Here is a 20,527-nt window from a genome sequence, read left to right as displayed (position 1 = left end):
AAAGACAGTTGCTTCTTTGTACACCTGTCCAACAAGCTTAAAACAGATAGGATTTGTCATGTTTTAGTAAGGTAAGACAGGGTAGCCTCTTTCCATTAGTGCAAGGAGCTTGCAAGTTTTCTTTCATTAATTACATTAAAAATGTCCTTGGGAACAGGTTTTTGGTGAAGAAAGAGGAGATCAATTGAGAATTGTAAGTGATGGGATAGGAAATAGTGAGGAAAATTGTAGCTCAGGGCTTTGCCCATTGGATTCTGTTAACCCAAGTGCACAAGATAACACCATTTTAGCACCAACACTCAAATTTATGATTCTTTATTTTTTCACTCAACAAATCATAGGACTCTGGGCCAGGCACTGCTAGACCCTGGATTCTACAATACCAGATTCCTTTTATGATATCTTCATACCAAAGTGAGATTAAGACAATACCCCAGAATATGCAGAATTTATAAGTAATCTCCCTCCAATTGTCTACTTGTAGACACTCCTTCTGCCAGCGTGGAGAAGCAGAGCTTGATGACACATTTGTAGATAACTGTGGTCATGCTGTGAATCATCACAGGAAGGACGGGAGCAAGGAAACTTCCTAAGTTTACACTTCCTAAGGACACCAGGGAGCCTCTAGAGAGCTTTGAAATGTTTCTTGATTAGGATATCCGAAAAACTGGTGCCAGACTCCTACCTGAGAAAGCAGAACCTGACGGTGGGCTAGAATCGGACCTTTCCCCAGAAATCTGTTTCTCTGGAGGAGAAAGGCCAGCTGTCAGTAGTGGAGACTGGAGGCTCTTTCTACATGGAGTTGGGCTTCTGCTCTTTGAGCTTGTGTGGCCAGAGCATGTTTGCCAGTCTCCCGTGAGGAGACATGTGACGCACAGGAGACTCCCAGAGTTATAGAACGTGCATCCTTTCAGAGCAGGGAACGGTATGTGCCAGCCATCATTTACAGCTTCTGCATGAAAAGGAATTCTCAAACTGCTGGCCTATCAGTCATGTTTGCTTCTTTTCTCTAATAAAAACAGAATGTGCTCCCATTGATTTCCCAAAGGAAATTGCCTTAGTGGGACAGAGCAAGGCAGCAATTTCATTTCCAAGATACAGATAGACTTCCTTTATTAGTTTGCTATAACAAATGCACAAGATTACCACGTTTTAGTCCACCGCCATTCTCAGAAGCAGAGGCTTAGTCCACAGTACTATAACACACCCTGGGCCAGCTTTGATGAGGCAAGGTAGAAAGTAAAAAAGCAGTTAGTGTGAGATGGGTCAGCACTGGCTCCCGTGGTAAGGAGGGTGGAGTGGCTGAGGTGGGAGGAAGTCAGAGGATGGAGATACCTGACTAACTCATCAGCAATGGGAGCAAGCTATAACCAAAATCTAATTACACCCAGCTTTCACTTTTGCCTGTCACTTGCCAAGAAGTCTTACATAGGCAAGGATTTCCCTGATGTAACCTTGTGTTCTTTAGATCACTAACTCTAATTATCCAAGTATCAATCAGCTACAGTACAGCTACTATTATGTATTTCATTATAGTTTTAAAGTGCAGATGAGGAAACAGAGGATATTGAAAACCAAGGCTGAAATTATAACACCAAGAAAATCAGAAATCATCTGTTAGTAGTCATTCCTCTGCCTGCAGTGAGAAATCACTTTTGTGTTGGGTTTTTGCTGAAGGTGCAACAATTTCACTCTCTCCTTGCCTTCCTGGATTGCTCCAGGGATGAGGCATAGGCAGAGAAGAGTTTTAGGGAAGGGAAATGTTATGAACAGTGGGGTGCTGGTGAACCAGCTGTCCAAATGGAAAGCTCTGATTTTCAATGGTTGCCAATTCCTGCATTGTAAATACTCCCACCGTAACCAATTTCAGTAATGGTCATGCTTAGTAACCAGAGTGCAGAATTCCTGAAAATTTAAAAATCAACTCTGATGAGCTGGTGTCAGCCCACTCCAGTACATTACTGGTTATAACACAACAAAAATTGATAATTGATACCAAGTTTATACAAATATATGTGATAAAACTTTAATTTCCTGAGAAAACATGCAAAACAAAGGTCTTTATATCCAAGTCTTTGGTCTCACAGCAACTCAGCAGATATTAATTTAAAATAAGAAGAAATAGCTTAGCCTGCCCCAAGCAAATTTTGTGGCACACAATAACAAATATACTTAAATTAGCTTTACATGTAATAACATTAATTAACATAATTTAGCATTTCACAAATATCCATAAATATTTAAATTGTTTTAAAATGCAATGTTACATATCTTTCAACAAGAAACTATAAGCAGCAAACTTATAATAGAGTCTAAAATTTTAAATCAAGTGCTATTTATTATTTTAGAAGTTAGCACATTTGACCAACACGGGCTCTTTGACGGAAGGAAGAACCCTGAGCAGTACCATGAAATTCCCTGCTCCAGGCTAGGAAAGAGGAATCAGTTTGCTGGTAAAGGAGAGATCTGTTGCAAACTTCACTATATCCTGTGCTGAAGGGGGAAACATCTTTCAAAAATTGAATTTACTAATTTTTATAGATATATAATGTGATAGCAGAATTTAGCTTTTCACAAATATCCATAAGTATCTAAATTGTTTTAAAATAGTGTTACATATCTTTCAACAAGCACCTATAAGCAGCAAACTTTAATAGAATCTAAAAAAATTTTTTAGAAAGTTTTTTTTTTCAGCTTTATAAGTGAAACAGTATGATACTGTAGAAATCCCAAATAATTCATAACTAGTTGAGTTGAGGCAAGATACCTATACTGCATCTGCTTCCATATTCTCACTGTTAAAAATTTCCCCAAAATAGCTGCTGTATTAACTTCATAGAGTTACCATATGATACATGAAAGCTTTTTGCAGGCTGAGGAAAACCAGCTCAAAATATGAAATCATCAGAGGAAGGAGAAGTTATGCTCCATTTGTGTACAATGTATCAAAATGCATTCTACTGTCAGGTGTGACCAATTAGAACAAATTTAAAAACCGAAAAAAAAATGTGAAATCACTACATAACATAATACAGCAACAGTAATACCAATTTCTGGTATTAAGTCTACTGATTACTAGTGGCGAGTCTTAATTTACAATTGACATTGTTTAGACACACACACAAACAATGAAGCTTTAGCTGAAGGTTCATAAAGACTCCCTTGACCAGTGGCTTTTGTAAAACACCCTGTATTCTGAGTATGATGAAACCAAGGGACATGCCCACACACAGTACTTTCCATTTTATGCCCTACCTGGAGTCCCAGGAGTCTCAGTGAGTTCTCTCTTCTTGAACACTGTACCTAAAGTAGGCTGTTTTTGGCATCACTGTTGCCATCCCACCAGCCTGCCTACTTTTTATTGAGAGACTCTCAGAGATAGAATTAGGGAAAGAATGATAAAGCAGCTCAAGAAAATGAGAACAGGCCATGGCCCTAAGCCCTTTCAGCAAGCCAGGTAAGACTCCCTTGGAAACAGGACCTCATTTTTCTACCCAGGGATTCATGGATTGAAAAAAAAGTCTCTTTCAGGGTTTCTGTCCTATGCCACCTACATTCATTGTGTCATGGATTATTGAAGTATCTTTGAAGACCCAAACATCAGGCATAACCAAAAACCTATGGCCCTGTCTTTGAATCACTTTCAGATGAGCATGAGAGAGAAAATCTCACATGCAGAAGAATTCATATTGATTTGTATACCCTGACAAACCACAGGCACTGAAGATCTGTCCCCTCTACCCACTCAGCATCTCTGCATATGGCGGACAGGATGAGGAAACCAAATCAGATTTCTAGGAGGTGAACTGAAGATTGGCCACTAAAACTATCCCCCAATAGGTGTTATTTTTTAGAATCTGGTCTTCACTGTTAAATATCAAACCCATTGTGTCTCCAGCGTGCAGTTCATAAGTCCCTCCTATAGTCTGGATTTTAAAGTTGTTGTTTAGAGTCTGTATGGCATCCTTGTTTTTACGTAGCTGCACCTCCAAAGGAGCAACTCCGTTGTAAGTTGTATCAAAAACCACTTGGCCATAAATTAAATACAAGCCATTCTGAAGAACTGTCAGCTTCCAGTCAGATGTCTTATTCATGCAAGAAGGTTCAGGAGGTACCGTTTGCCATTTTGAGGGTAATGGTCCTGTAAGAAGGGAGAAAAAAATGGAAGTATATTTATTTTATTATGTTTTCCTTGTCTTCATAAATTATTTAACACCCACAGGTTTTTTTCTTTATCCTCTATCTTCCAACACTATTTTAATATTTTAAATTTCCAACTACTCCTTGTTTTAAATAAGTTGCAATCTCTCGCTCAGAGAGCTCTAAGGAAATGTATTTGGCATAGGAAAAAAGTTAAGAAACTCTGCCTTTTTGGTCAATTAATATTCATGGAAAGAAAGGTGGAAGGAGGGAGGAAGAGAGAACTACACACCAGGATCGGGGCAACTTGAGTTAGCAATTCATGCTTTCCCATTTTTTTCCATATAAATACTGTTTACTGTGCATCTCTCTACCAGTGACACCTTCCTTAAGTAATCCATATAAAATAATGCTCTTCTGCCACTCTCTCCCTTTACCCTACTTTGTTTTCTTCATAGAAGCTGTTGGCATGTTGCATATTGAAAATTAAGTTAATTGGTGTATTTCTGTCTCATATACTTGAATATAACATCTTTGAGAACAAGTACCTCTCTATTTTTCTCATTGCTGTATTCTTAACACCCAATTTTTTTTTTTTTTTTCTGAGTCAGGGTCTTACCATCTTGCCTAGGTTGGGCTCAGACTTCTGAACTCGAGTGATTAATATTATGGCTTTTCTCATCAGTGTGTAGGGATATGGCATTCAAGACCTACTTGGGCTATCACTGTCTAAGCTCCCACACCCCCAGCTACTGGTAAATCCATGAGTTTGTAGAAATTACTTAACTGTTTACATAAAGGTATTCCTTGTTTGATACTATCACCAAGGGACAAAAAAGGGATCCAGACCCTGTCATTCATTTTCATAGGTACATATGAAATTTAAACTTTTCCCTGTATTAATTGGTTTTGAACAGTCATGTGATTTCAGGGTCCTAAGAGGCTCCTTTTCAACCCCAAATGCTTACCTGACCTGTCCTCTCAGTCTCTATGATTTTGGCTGTAGAGGACAGAGCCCTGGAGGAGGTAACATTCTACTTACACTCTCACACATAAATGACTAACAAGACATGAAGACAGGCTCTGGAGGAGAGGAAGGAGAGGTGATTAGAGCAAGGGCAGCCTCCCTGAGGCTCCAACAAGCTCTTGCTCCTTGACCCCTAAAGGCGGAAGTGGTGTCGCTGTTTCTCCTGTTCATTCAGGACGCAGTCACTGAAGAACATCCTTAGCCTCGCTGGAGTTCTCTACCTTTACCACACGGAGGAGGAATTCCATACCTTTAAGTGGCAAAACAAAACAAGGCAGGCAGGGACAAAGAAGAAGAAGTTTCCTAATCCCTGCAAGCCAAAGAAACCTGGAGATTTGAGGGGTTTGGGAATAAGGGGGTTACAGAGTTAGTAGTTAATTCTCACGTTCTGCTTGCAAAGGAAATGGTGTTTGTTTGATCCGAAACCTGTAAACAACCAAAAATGTGTTTACTTGAAGTTTTGTATGTATTCTAAGAAATCTTCTAATGCTCTATGTAATTGTTAACTTTAGTGTGTTTTCTAACAAATATCAGGTGACGGTAAGGGAGAGTGACTGAGAAACTAAATGAAGAAGGGAAAAGATCAGAGAAAGTGGCCACTGCCTTAACTTGTTCCTCTTCTACACACTGGACATGGGCGACAGCAACATGTGAAACGTGAGCAGTGCTTTGGGGAACGGTTGTAAAAATCCAGAACTTATTGTCCTTAGTAAACAATTAAAAGTTGAGCCCCATATCTGAGAGAACACAGGCCTTCTTGAGAGCATCTGTCTTCTTGTATCAAAAACTAAGGCCAGTCCAAGGGAGGATGCAAGGAAGGCTACTCACCGAACTTGGCCTGACAGGAATCTGCAGCAGCCTGCTGTGGAAGGAAAAGAAGAATCAGTCAGGATGACAACATATCACTGTTTTCTTGACTGGCTGATTTAAAGCTTCAGAATTCTTAAGCAAATCACTTTACTATAGCCATTAAAAAATAAATAAATAAATAAATAAATAAATAAGGATGCCTCCCTCCTCCACTGCGTCCTGACTCTCGCAGGTGACTGCTCCGTCCTTGACCTCTCATTACCTAGCTCTCCTCTGGGTCCTGCACACAAGGCCAAGGTCCCTTTCCACCCACACGATGTCTACCCACAGGACCGCTACTGGATCTCAGCCCTTTCCCTCTGGCTCTAAGAGTTTCTTACAAACACAATCTGGACACCCCAGAGACTACACATGGAGGAAAATAATGGAGTTTCTATTTATATTCATCTTGATTTAAAATAATAGAAAGTTAAGCTCCAGAAATATTTAAAACTGACTGATAAAGCCATGCAGCTCGCTATTCAGATAACCACACCTCATACCAGCAACTGCCATAACCTCAGAAAGGGCCCCACAGTGTCCAACTGCTGCCATGTGCTGAAGTTTACATTCTAGAAGAAGTCAGTGGTGTGACATTACGAATACAAATATTTAAATTCTAAATGCTCTAAAACACTTTGTTCTAAGATGATGTTACCACAGCTAAACCAGGCACCTCCCTGTTCAGACTTGGCCACTCACTGACAGAAGAAATAAGCAAAAAATGTAAAAAGTTAAAATGATTTTTGTGCAGTTTGATCAAACTGGGGAGAAACAACTAAATTGTTTCTTCACTGGTCCCACAGAAGCAGCTCCCACTTATAGAAACAAAAACTAGTGAATACATGTGCTTAGCCAGAGAATATGTCATCTTAGCTCCCTTGGCCTGGTCCTCAGCGTGAGGAGTTTTTATTCTCAGCATGAGGAAGTTTGGGAACTCTCTGTTTCAATTAGGCATAAACACAATTTTTTTTTTTTTTAATACTCAAAGTTCTTTGGTTTCCTTATGATAAAAAAAAAAAACAAAAAAAAAACTTGTGACTTGTTTGAGCTTAAAGATCCATACATGTTCCCTCTTTAGGATTTCTCTGGCTACTGTGCTAGGAATGAATTAAAGGGAGGCAGGGTCAAGAGTAGCAAGAGCAGACAGGAAATGGTTGCATTCATCTCAGCAAGGAGCAAGGTGCCCCTGACTAAGGAACCAGGGGAAGAGAGGAGAGTGAGCAGAGGCAAGTGGGATGCCAAGGTGACGCCAAGGTTCTGGGCAGAAGTGGCTGGAAAGCTAGTCGCTGAAATGGGCAAGGTGTAAGAGGTACAGCTTTAGAAGAGGCAAAGGCAAGGGCTGGTTGGGGGCTGGGGTTGTGGCTCAGTGGTAGAGTGTTTACCTGGCATGTTTGAGGCACTGGGTTCCATCCTCAGCACCATATTAAATAAATAAATAAAAAATTTAAAAAATGGAGGTATTGTGTCCATCTACAATTGAAAAAGTATATTTTAAAAAAGTTGGTTTGGGAGATAGTGCATTTGTGATGATTAGTAGGTATCCAGGTAAAGGTATTGAGTAGTCAGCAGGACATATGAGGCTGGAATTTAAGGAGTTCTGGTGATATAAACTTAGGTATCTTCAGCTTACTGCTTTGAGACGTGAAGCTGTAGAGACCATCAAGCCAGGGAGTGGAGATGGAGATGAATAACAGGGCACTGCGATGTGTAAAGGTCAGCTGAGGAACTAGCAAAGCAAGCTTTGAAGGGAGGCCAGTGGGCCTGGAGAGAAGCCAGCAGAGCATAAGGGCTGGAAAACAACCCAAGGGAGTGTTTTAGGGAGAGGAATGATCAACTCCTACCACATTCTGCTGATGGATAAGAAAGGAAAAGGCAGAGAATTAATTGGTGGCTTTAGTAACCTGGCAGCCATTAGAGTTCTTGACAAAAGTGGTTTCTGTGATGTGATTAGGGAAGAAGCTTAATTCAAATGGATTAAATGAGAAAAGAGAAACTAGAAAAGTATTGCTATACAGGAAAGTACAAAAATTGAGTGGAACCTGGCTGGGGTCAGAAGTCAGAGGTAGGTTTCTGTTTGTTTTTGTTTGGGGTTTGGTTTTGTTTGCTTTAATAGGAGAGAAATGAGAGCATGTTTGCCTGTGGCCATCTGAAGGGAAGATTCCAGGAAAGCAAAGAAGGGGTAATACACAAGAGCTGGAAGAGAACTGTAGATGGGTGTCTCCGAGGAGGTGAGAGGACGGCACCTGCTCCACAAGTGTCCTCAGTAGGTGCATGGCAGTTCATGCATAGCGGCAACACAGAAGCAGAATACAGGGACACAAAGTTGTACATGTGGTGGCTTTGAACCTTCTTTCCTCCATATTCCTATTTTCTCCTGAAACCTCAAGGCAAAGTTATCAGCTCAGTGTGAGAATGGGGAAGAGATATTCGAGGTTTGAAGAGAACCAAGGGTATGGAATAGTCCAGCAGGGGACAGTGGATGGACTGAGAAATGTAGGCTGCTCCCAGAGCAAGACTGAAGTCCCCGTTAGCATACGTATGTTGGAAATTATAGTGAAGACATTTTATTGATAAGGAAGTGTAATCAAAAAGTCCGGAAGCCACAGTTCTAAGAAATAAATCACAGGATTCCCTGCAACTGGTTTTTTTTTTTTTTTTTTGGGGGGGGGGAGGGTGGTGCTGGGGATCGAACCCAGGACCTTGTGCTTACAAGGCAAGCACTCTACTGACTGAGCTATCTCCCCAGCCCCTCTGTATCTGGTTTTGTTCTTGCAATTTTTTTCTCCTCCTTTTGGAGGGCTTTAGGAGAGAAGATGAAATTCAGTTTAGTTCAACCCCTAATAGGCATGTAACACAGCTTCCCTGAACCCCAATTTCCTCATCTTTAAAATGAGGGAAATGATAGCACAAAGCTTGTTGAAGTCATCATTAGTCATACTAAATGAGGTAATTCTTATGAAGGGCTCCCATACATCCCACCTGAACCATTTTGGTAATGATGCTAATTATAAGAATTGACAAAAATTTAAGTACTAGATTCCCAACATCATCATAGCTTACAATAATATTGTAAGCTAAAGTGACAAATTTATTGTTCTTAAGAAATTTATAGTCTTTTCAGCTGGGCATGGTGGCACATGCCCATAATCCTAGTGGCTCAGGAGGCTGAGGCAGGAGGATCACAAGTTCAAAGCTAACCTCAGTAACTTAGAGAGGCCCTGAGCAACTCAGTGAGACCCTGTCTCTAAATAAAATATTAAAAAGGACTAGGGATGTGGCTCAGTGGTTAAGTGCTCCTGGGTTCAATTCCTAGTACCAAAAAAAAAAAAAAAAGTTTATAGTCTTTCTAGAAAGACATGATTATACATACAAAGCAATTAGGTAACAATGTAAGTATGAATTAATGCCAAGATACACTCCATAGATCTCATGCCAGGTACCACAGTATATAAAACGTATACAGAGAAATATAAGACCATAGACAGATGAATTGCCAGAGCCAGAAACTACACATTCTGTATTGCAACTGCTTTAATATCTATTTACAGTTATAGAAATTGCTACTGTTGTTTCCTATAATTATTGCCATAAGTGAAAGCCTAATTGAAAAATGATCAATTTGACTGAAAGGTGTGGCCTTTGAAGAAGGAATAAATTGGGAAAGAATATCCGTATTGTTAAACAGACTTTGTGAGGTTTACATTCATGTCACTAATCGTGGTGGTGCCCACACCAACCGTCTCCATCTGTTGAGAGCCTAGCACTTGTCAAGCTTGTCAGGCACTCTCCCACCTCATTAATCCTCACTCTGTAAGGATTACATGATCCTTTACAAATGAGGTAATGAGGAGAAGCCTAATTAAGTAACTAGCGCAAGGTCAGGTGACTGGTAAGAGGCAAGGCTGAGATCCAAACCCAGCTTGTCTTGCTCCAAACTCACCCCTACTACCAGTGGGGCAGTTTCTATTTATCATTTTGATGATGTTTGAAAGCAGTAAGTACCCACTTATAAAGAAGTGAATGGGACTTCCAGTTTCATTTATTTCTGCTTAGAAGGATCAGTTGCTTTCATAACCTTACTTTAGTTTAAGCCTAGACTTAAATAGTGGAGCTCAAAATGACAAAAACCTAACAACTCTTTTTTTGAAGCAATCCTAAGTAGATCATCACTTGGAAATACAATCTACTGTGCTTTTGAGTGCAAGTACAGCTACCCCTTCTGAAAGTGTCCTTTATGTCACTGGAGCAGGGGACTTTACTGAACATTTAGGTTCTTAGAGACATCTTACTTATGTGAGGTCATTTTCACTGAAGATTGACCAAATTCCTTGAGCCCACAGCCTGTCCTGTTAGTTAACCATTTAGTTCACTATGAATTTGCAATAGGGGGAAGGATTTTTTTCTCCCAAGGAAAAATCTGTGGGTGTAAAAGGAGCCACGCTTCCCATCTAACACTTGTCACATTATTGGTTAAAGAATTTGGAAGAGTGGGGCTTTGTATGTAAAAACAGAGTGGAGAACAAAATGAAATGAAACTTCCGGGTCCATGAGAAGGGCAGTGGCTGTCTCATGATGACTCACCATCTGCCAGCCACTCAGATCTCCTCTCCAAAGATACTTATCAGTGGCCAGAGGGAAAGGGAAGTGCAGGCCAGTGGAAGTGGAGGGCCTGAGCTAGCATCATTGCACTGCCACCTGGGTCATTGGCTCCCCAGAAGCTAGCCTTCTAAGCATCCTGTCATATGCCCCTAAATTTGGAACAAACTCTGGACTGTCTTTTCATTGAGAAGCTCCATGTTCTTCAGGAGAGAGACTCCAGAATCACAGCTCAAAAACATGGATTAGCCAAGTTCGATTCTGGCAAGAGGTGTCCTTTGAGAAAGGTATTTCTTCCCCTTCGAGTCATGCTGACACCTACGGTCAATGTTCTTCAGAGCCATCTGCCTAATGAAACTGGAAGTTTCAGAAGGAAAAAGTACTTTCAAATGGAAATCATTGCTATTCTCATCATTCCTCTTCTGCAGAAACCTAAATGCTCAAAAATTCTGGCAATTCTTTTCTTTCTGCTCAAACCTCACTGCTCTAGAATGTTCACGCTTCTGTTTGATAAATTCCTTGAGAGAGTAGGTCTGTGATTAGAAGTGTCTCTGATGCAGTAGAACCACATCTTTGAAATCTTCTTGGTCGGTACCCTTAGAAAAATGATTCTGCAGTCACACTCCCACTCTTCCTTAAGAGGGGCATATACTACCCTAGTCTCCCCAAGGTGCAGTCTTCAAATGTACCCCAAAAGGGGCTCACTCCTGAATTATGTAATATGTTTCCTATTTTATTTTTGGTAGCAGTCAACAGAGAAAATCTTCGAGTTAGGTTCTAAGAACCTAACTTATCTCCATTCCCACAAACAATCCCATTCTCTGGTCCCACATCCTGCACTGCAGCTCAGGGAAATTCCTGATAGGCATCAGGGGCTTCCCAAATAGACACTTCCTTCTTCTTCCATGAAGCCTTCCTGGACCTACCCCAGCCCAAAGTCAGCACCCATTTTTAAATTCCTAAAGCATTGTGTTCATACAAATCTTAAATTATTGATCATTCTATTTTATAGCAAGCAGAAACATCATGATAAACAAACCCATTCCCATACCACCATTTCTCAGATGAAAAAGCAGAGAACCAGAGAGATTAAATCACTTTCTCAAATTTGAACAGCTGATAATTGAGAGACCTGGAACCAGAATCCAGATTTTCTTACTCCTGGTTCAGTGCCATTTCCTCTCTGAAAGACACGCTAACCACCTGTCGTCTATTTTCTTCTGGACTCTGTTCCCTCCACAAGACTGTAACTCACCTGCAATTCCCTGAGGACAAGCACCATGTTTTATGCCATTGTTTGTCCTATCAAGAAGGTATAGCAGAGTTCCAGAAAGTCAAAATATATTCCACAGGCATTTGCCAATCAGTTGATTTAATCAAGTATCTTTTCCATCTAGCTCAGTTCTGAAGCTAACATTTAGCATTCCCTGGTATTTTTTGTCTCAAAACATTCAGATAAGATTCAAAAGCCATGCCATTATAAGATTGAGATAATATTTACTCTATTTGTAAAAAAAAAAAAGTACAGGATCTTACTAAAAGTCATGTCAGGTTCTGTGCCCTCCTTACCTTGAGAGGGAGAGAAGAAAGGACTAGTGCACTGACGGAGCAGACCACCAGGACTACTGCTGTGATGAGCCACCGCTTATAGGACCCCCTCTGTGCTCCCTGGGAACCTGGGTGGCTTAGAGGCATGTTCTCCACGTGGCTCAAAACCCTTTTCTGGAGAAATGAGAGCTGTGGAAAGCAGACATTCACAGTGAAGGGCGAAGGATGGTTTTGTAGCATTATGATAATCAGCAGTGGGTGTGGGAGGCGGAGTTTTTCTCTGGCAGCCTTGGAAAATGATACTTCCAGGCTAAGTGCTGACTCTCATTGGGCACCAGGCCAGACGCACGCAGGGAAGAGAGGCCTGCAGCCAACACAAACAACTGAGGCAACACGAGAAAGGGAACAAGCAGGGAGTGCAGAGGGGAAACGACTTTCCCCAAGCACGAGGAAGTGGCGCTAGCTCCGGCCAGCTGGGGAGAACAGGAAGGCTGTGCCCATCTGGGGAAGCCTCCCAAATCACTTCCACAGAAGAAAATCACTTTTATAAGAAGAAATAAAGCTGGGAATAAAGGCTTATAATATGACAGACACCACGGACATTGAGGCAGGGCGTTGGGGGACTGGAGAGGTGGAGATGCACCATTTAGAAAAACAATCTTAATGACGTCACCACGTTGCATACCTTTTATATGTACAATTTTTATTGTCAGTTGGACCTCAATAAAGTTGGAAAAACACCAAATGTATTACTAGAATTTAATTTAAAAAATCTATGAATACAACAAACTCAGTTTTCTCGTATTTCATAAAATCTCTGAAGTGCCAATGCTGGAATCCAATAGAAATAAAATTATCATATAAAAGGCTGTTTTCCTGCACCTTGCCCCCAGCCTGAACTTACACTCTATTCTATAAACAAGTGGGACTTTCCGGTCATCAAAAATGCTGATTTACTACAAAATTGAGGAAGTTTCCTGTCCTCGGTACCTCAGTCTCTCCATCTGTTGAAGTGGGGTACCTGCCTTCTGCACCTCAGAAGGTACACCTGGCATGGGCCCCAGAGAGAACCTGAGCTCTTCATTCAGGTGGGCCTCAGAGCCATGCCTGGTACCACCCAGCCCTACCTGCTCTGTGGCTTTTCGCTTATTACTAGACTTCTCTAAGCCACAACTTCCTTAACTATAAGGTGGAGAACATTTCTACTTCCTAAGACTTTACAAGAATGAAATAAATGTGAAAAGTTTAGCTTCTAAGGAATGTTTCTTTCATAAATATTAGTTATCTTTTCTCCACCCTCTTTAGAAATGTGTTGAAGGTTAATTCCATTATGAAATCTCAGAGAAGAATGAGAATTCGTTATATTTCCCATGGGAAATAATTCAACTGACATTCACTTAGATGAAAGGAGATAAGATGATTTTAAAGAAAAAAGAGGGAAACAAATATTTTTAAAATTAGAAAAAAGAGATTCAACATCCTCATTTCTGAGAGAGGAGGGTGAGGGTAATGGAGGCGTGGGGTGGTGCCTCAAACCACTAATCCTGGTTACCGACGGGGCACAGGTCCAAGCCCAGGATACTATGTGGTAACTTAACCATCCTGCTTTAACTCGGCCCTATTTTAGCTTGATCAGTAAACCACCCCTGAAGAGGATGATCACACAAGAGGAGTTTCCAGAGCAGCAGATGTTCTGAGGCTCTGTGCTGGATGCAGAGCGGGGCTGAGTAAGAGGCTGGCTTCCAGTGAGGGTGGTGCCTGACCCTGGCTCCTGTGCCACGCCTGCAGTTGGAGTGCAGATTCTTAGCCTTGAACTTAGAACTGATCCCTGGAAAGGAGAGCCATTTCCTCCTGCTTTTCTGCTCTGTCTCTTCTTTTGTCCCTTCTCCAAGTTTTAGGTGGACTGTCCTGCTTACTCACTTCAGTAAACATTTATTCACATGAGGAACCGACCCAGACAAAATCTAACTTCTGTCCTTGGTCAAGGTCAGGCTTGGTATAGCCTGATGAATTATTTAACTGTATGACAGCTTCCTAGGAAAAATGACACCCATATCTCATGAAGACCATTCCAGACCTCTCTCCACGGATCAGTGTTCAGAAGTGAAGACTCTTCAAGTTAGGACAGGTGACAGTAGGGAAGACTTTGAAATTCTACAGTAATGAGTCAGAGTTGGTACCTTTTTTTATAACCTATGAGGTTTGTATGTGACCAACAGACTCAAACTTTTGTATCAATGGCCTGTCCTGGCTCAGCTCTCCAAGGATGAGATTTTTAAAAGTTAAGTCAACTAGCAAATTAGTTTGAACATTTACTATCTGCCCATTATTGCGCTAAAAGCTTTGGGGGATATGAATTTAAAAATCACAACTGCTGAGGAATTTGCCAAACAACTATGTTAAAACCTTACAAACAGAGAGACAAATGCTCAAATTAATACTACAAATAGGAAGGACAGTGCCTCAGAAAATAGAAAGATCTAAAAAAATCTAAAATCATTGAGAAAAGAGGATACTCTTTCTTGAAAGAGTGATAAAACTTGAGAAATAAATATTCAGAGGTATAAGCTTCTGCAAATGTTAGAGTTTAAAATTAGAATTTATAAAGTAACTAATCTCACAATCTGTGTGTGTGTGTGTGCAAATATAATGCCTGCCAAATACTCTATCACTGAGCTATACCCCTGAACCTAGTAATTTTCACTCAAAAGCTGCAAAATGAGGAATTTCAGAACAAAACGGTAAAAGAAATTCTTTCTATATTTTTCAGAGTGAAAAAAAAAAAAAAAAGAATCCCAAACTGTGCTTAAGAAATTTGGGGCTGAATATATAGCTCCATTGATAGAGTGCTTGCCTTGCAAGCACAAAGCTCTGGGTTCAACCCCCAGCAAAAAAAAAAAAGGCAAGAAATGACTGCTTCGAAATCTGAATGAATCAATTATATAGTAACTTGACTGTAGTTCAGGTATTGACTAAATCACACTAAAGTGCATTGGGCACTACTACTACTATATGGCAGCCCTGTACTGAACTCTCCTTCTATAAAAATGATGGAACTGATACGCAGGAGGACGAGGAGGATGAATCGTTTGCCCATGGAGGTAGAAGAGGGACGGAGTCCTCATCTGTTGGCCTCACTTAACATTTCTTCTGCCTCTTCTGCTGAAGGGTGTCCAGTAGATCCCGTCTGGGGTACATGGAGTGCGGAGTGTAATAGGGTCTGTGGAAAACTGATAGACGCACTTTCCTCCCAGATCCTGCCTTGCTCTCCTCTCTCCCCTTGCCACATTTTCCTTATGCAACTGTTAATCATGATTTGTTCTTGTGTTTGGTATCGCATGTTCAGTCATATCCAGTACGTCAGAATTCTGTAAAAAACAGTACCTGTGTGACTTTGTCTGTTCTGAGTATTGAAGTATTCATGGCAAATAGGCTCATCTGGCTTGAGGAGACATGGATGGATATAGATAAACAGATAAGAGAGGGATGGAGAAAATAGACACAATAGCGTAAAGAGGGTTTAAACTTGGAACTTTATGAAGGCAACCGCAGGGTCTATTAAAATTAGTAAATGCCTATTCTGTAAGAAGTGTATGCACAGCTCGGTATGCATAAGTAAATATGAGCGCATCTGCATATAGACATGCATGTGCAAATGTGCATATGACATGTATGATGAATACATATCTACAGAGAGGTTCTCATAGCAATCTCCAGGTCATTCATCTCTAGTAATGACCCTGATCAAGATGGCCTAGGGAATATTTTTAAGTTTATGTTTTGATCTCACATCCTGGGGACTCACTTTTCTGCCCCACATTGTTTTGCTTTGTGCTGTTTTTGCAAGTCTACATTGTGGAACTCTTACCAAATTCTTCATTGTCTGTTTACTAGTTCAAGTATAGTGGAAAACTCACAAGTCTACTGGCCAGTTTACACTTGTGACTTTCTTTGTCAGCCATCTGCCTTCCTGCCAGTCTTTGGCTGCGGGTATTGCAGGTCCCTATCTCTCCACCCTGAGTCCTCTATGTCAGTGGCAAGATATTTTGGAGGTGCGTAGGTGTACATCCTCTTTAGACTAATCAGCACTGTGTCAGTATCCTGGCCGTAGGAGGAGCATCTTAAACACCTTTTAATGGGAAATGTGGCTTCCTTCTTGGAATCTGTACTGAAAATAGATTTTCCATTATGTAATGTGAAATGACGCTCCCTATTTGAAATCATCAAACATCACCTGGGAAGCTGTAATGAATGGACATTGTTGTTAAATCACACCTTGTCCAATATCACCTAGACAGAGAATTATATATTTTACCTATCAACTCTTTGAATAAGAAGGTCTTAGGAGTCCTGAGACAAAGTATTCTCCCCAGATCTGCTGGTTTCCTTAGGCAGGCCTGCAAAAGGGGGTTGGGAAGTATTTTCCCTTGACGCTTCTCTTTGGCTTCCCCATTTGGCAAGTCTTAAAATAACTCCTCCAACCTACTACACAATTGCTCCACTGGAGAACACTCAGCACATTGACTAATTTCAACACCCAACTATGACATTTGTTCATATGGAAATCCATGAGACACTTTCTCATCTGCTTTTCAATTTTTAGCATTGATTCTGCACCATTCAAATTTAGGCACTGATGTTCAATGCTAGATTTTTTTATTTGGGCAATGAACAAAAAAATTAGACTTTTCTATACAAAAATAACCATAAATACAGAGAAAATGTTATCCCCTTTCGTTTAGGGAACATTATTGAATACCTTCTCTGTAGTAAGTATAGTTTTAGGAACTTAAATACGATAGACAAGGACCAGTCTCTATCCTCACATTTGTTGTTGTTTTGATTTTTTTCTTACCAGTAGCTAGGGAAAGGGAAAAAATGTACAAGACATATACAGGAAGAAGTGTAGTAATGGGGTGAGCACTAAATCCCTGACCTTGCTAAAAGGCAGGGGAAATTTTATAAAAGAAGTAATGTCCAGGCTGAGGTGTAATTCTGAAGAGAGGTTAGGCCAGTGAAAAAGTCTCATAGTATTATGTTCTCCTAGGCCAATCTATTATGACATATATTAATGAATTTGCTGAATAGTATGACATATAAATATATGGTAAATAGCATAACATATAGGTATATATTTAATATCAATGCAAATGTGCACATGTGTGCATGTGTAGTACTACAGTGTTTCAGGCATTACACTTGGAAATGTAGAAGTGAAGAGGAATAAGTGAATGTCTCTGATCTTAAGGAATCCATCACCTAGTCACAGTTGGTTCTTATACAGGTGAGCCTTCCAAAATGACATTGAAAATATAAGGTTGCTCTCACAGATCTTTGTATGATCTTATGTAACTTCCTCAGAGTTACAGGGTAATTCTATTCAGCTGAGAATCCACCAAGCATCTAGTGATTCAGGCTAAGCTATCTGTCTATCCAGTTTGGTGGCTCAAGCCATGCGTACAGTAGCATGTTCCTCTGTAAAGAAGAAGAAATTTCAGGCTGCGATGCCAGTGGAAAAAACACTGAGTCACAATCAACAGTGTGGAATGCTGCTTTGTTGAAATGGGGCCAAGTGAAAGCAGCAGGCTCTTTCCATTTGCTAAATAAAGAACAAACGCCCCTGAAATGTTACAGTTAAAGATTAGGCACAAATAAGGCACAAATTATTTCCATCCTTTCTTTGCCCAACAAGCCTAAGGGAAGTCTGTGGCTGACAGTAAGGACGTTCCCCCTCCTCACACGTACACAGCTCCTACCCGTAGGTCTCTTGCCCGCTGAATTCCTAGCATATGTCAGGTGCCAGCCTCTCTGGTTGCAACACCACCAAGTAATGATTTCAAATGTCAACCACAAAAAAAGGGAAGAGAGAAAATGAAAGACTAACAACAGGGCATACATATGTGCTGAGGCCTCGTTCTCTTCTAGGCACCCTGTTTAAATTCATGGACTTATTCATTTAATATTCACAACATTATAAAGCAGACCTGATTAACCCCATTTTACAGATCACAAAATTAAGAGATGTTTTAACAATTTACCAAAATTATGCAACTAGTAAAGTTCAAATCCAGACAAATTTAACTCCAAAATTTATTCTTTCCATTGTGCCTTGATACATAAATGGGTATCTGAACTTGACTTCAGTAGAGGAAGGATTTTAAAATGATAAATAATTAGTATATTAAGGATCCCCATTTGCCCCACTTCTTAATATGGCGCACCAATAATCTCCTTTGAAAGAAAAATGCATTAGTAAATAAATGCATTTTTTAAGCAGGAATGATTTTTTGCTCTGGGATCAATTTCATATTATTTCTCTCTTTCCTCCTTAATCACAAAATGACTCAGGTTTCCAGATGGAGCCATATTTTAAATAAAGATTTAAATTAGAATAAAGATATTAAATGCATGGTAACCACAAAAGTATTCTCAGCTGTGGAAATTTTCCCATGGTACTCAATTTTTCTTAAAAGAAAATGATGCTACCTGAGGAAATACTCCAATACTATTTATATAGCACCATTTATTTTAGCTCTTATCCTTCCTGTTTAAGGACAACAGTAACAATAGTCAAATTTGTGGGAAAACACTGAGTCTAAGGAAGTGTTAATTAAAAAGGAAATCTAGACCCAAGTGGGTTGTGGAAATCAGGTGGAGGGGTTGTGTCAGTTTCATTGTAGAAGAAAATTGGGCTTAAAGGGAGGGGAGCTAGGACAGTAATTTGGTAGGGGACACAGATGATTTCAACAACCAATGAAGTCACTTATAAAATTGTTAAAAAGCAATTTTAAAAGACTGCTGTGAATAGTCTATAGGTAATAACAATATCAGCAGCAATTACAGCAGCAGAAACATAATATTGACTGAGCTCCTCCTCAGAACAAGCAGGAAACATCAACCCAAAATAAAGACTTGACTGTGATGATCTAAGTCAACCAATGTGCAAGACCCTTTTATGGTCAAAGTGGGAAATTTACATTTACTGTGAGTGGGCGGCATGTGGTGTTCAGGGAATGGAGGGTCAAGAAGATTAAATGGCTCAGGCTTCTAAAGGAGTGAGCTAAGGAAAGGGAAAATGGGCCCTAATCCAGCCTGCCTTTGTCTACCTCAGTCTCACTAGTGACTCAGAGCTAGTGGATGTGGAGAGGCCAGGCCTTCTCTGCTTCTGGAGTTCCTCAGCATTGGAGAGAACCTCAGGGCAACAAGTTATTGAGGTGGAAAGAGCCCAGACAAGGGGCCAAAATTTCATATAACAAGGTGTTGTTGTTCTGGAAAATTGTGTATGTGGAGGGGTGATGGTAGAGGATATAAACTATAATCTCAAAAATGTGCAAACCATTAAAGGGAAACAAAAATTGAATTCTTTCATTAAATATACATCTTTAAAATAAGTTTGAGTGTATAACTGCAGAATTTGGGGGAAACATGAAAAAAGCACAGTGAATAATTAAAATCCATGCATAATTATGCAATCCAGGTATAACCACTGTCAGCATGCAGATTTTATTTTGTACTTATTTATTACAGGGATTGAACCCAGGGACCCTTAATCACTCAGCCACATCTCCCACCCCTTGTTATATTTTTTTAGAGACTGGGTCTCACTGAGTTGGATAGGGCCTTACTAAGTTGTTGAGGCTGGTTTTGAACTCACCTTCCTCCTGCCTCAGCCTCCTGAGTTGCTGGGATTACAGGCGTGCAAAAATGTGATGTAAAGTACCAAACTCAGAAATTTGTTTTTCCACTAACTGATGCCAGACATTGCCCTTTTTGAATCACCCTGACCCCACCGTATACCTATGAGCTTGTAATAGTTGAGGAGGAGGTAATATGGATATGACCCACTTTCTCTCCCTCTCATATTACCTATACCTTGGGTGACTTGTTCAACATAAGCAGCCGGTAAGGTATATGTGCATTGGAGGTAGAAAAGGGAGACTGCTCAGGCCAGTGAAGACCATTAGTTGAGTTTTGAATTTATTTTACTGAGCCATGATCCCTTTGGATGGCCCATTAAGTGGCCCTAGGATGTGCTCCAATTGGTCAGGGGTGTGTATTCATTTCTTATTGCTGCCATAACAAATCACCACACATTCAGTTGTTTGTAGGACAGAAGTCTGGCGAGTTCAACTGAGTACTCTGTTTAGGGTCTCATGAGGCTGAAATCAACATGATGACAGCTCGCCTCTTATCTGAAGGCTCTTGAGAAGAATCTGCTTCTAGACCCCTTCCAACAGTTGATGGGATTTAGTTCCCCACCTCCAAGCCAGCAGTAGTAGATCAAGTCCTTCTTATGCTTTGAATCTCTCTGACTCCAGTCAGAAAGTTCTCTGCTTTTGAGGAGCCTTGTGATTACATCAGACC

General features: G+C 40.4%; 1 protein-coding gene and 1 long non-coding RNA gene across 2 annotated transcripts in view; one reads left to right on the top strand and one right to left on the bottom strand.

The window, feature by feature from the left end:
• Nucleotides 1–20,527, top strand: part of LOC306641323 — a 439,001-nt gene that overhangs the window by 360,753 nt on the left and 57,721 nt on the right. The gene's annotated exons all lie outside the window — the stretch shown is intronic.
• Nucleotides 1,639–13,281, bottom strand: LOC306642188 (tumor necrosis factor ligand superfamily member 18-like). Its single transcript, XM_079107758.1, has 3 exons — nucleotides 12,185–13,281; nucleotides 5,996–6,029; nucleotides 1,639–4,141 (listed from the first exon to the last, which is right to left on the bottom strand). Exons 1-3 carry the CDS (start codon nucleotides 12,401–12,403, stop codon nucleotides 3,795–3,797), a joined length of 600 nt encoding a protein of 199 aa, XP_078963884.1. The 5' UTR covers nucleotides 12,404–13,281; the 3' UTR covers nucleotides 1,639–3,794.

This window comes from Sciurus vulgaris (assembly GCF_902686455.1).
Source record: "Sciurus vulgaris genome assembly, chromosome: 12".
Classification (NCBI taxonomy): Eukaryota; Metazoa; Chordata; class Mammalia; order Rodentia; family Sciuridae; genus Sciurus; species Sciurus vulgaris.
Note: the sequence above shows the minus strand (reverse complement) of the source record. Positions and strands in the feature narration are given on the sequence as shown.

Excerpts from the sequence above, each read along its gene's own strand:
- LOC306642188 (XM_079107758.1), bottom strand. The coding sequence starts at position 12,403 with ATGCTACAAAACCATCCTTCGCCCTTCACTGTGAATGTCTGCTTTCCA. Across the intron at positions 6,030-12,184 it reads TTTCTTCTCTCCCTCTCAAG|CAGGCTGCTGCAGATTCCTG; the intron begins GTAAGGAGGGCA and ends TTCCTTCCACAG. Across the intron at positions 4,142-5,995 it reads TTCCTGTCAGGCCAAGTTCG|GACCATTACCCTCAAAATGG; the intron begins GTGAGTAGCCTT and ends CCCTTCTTACAG.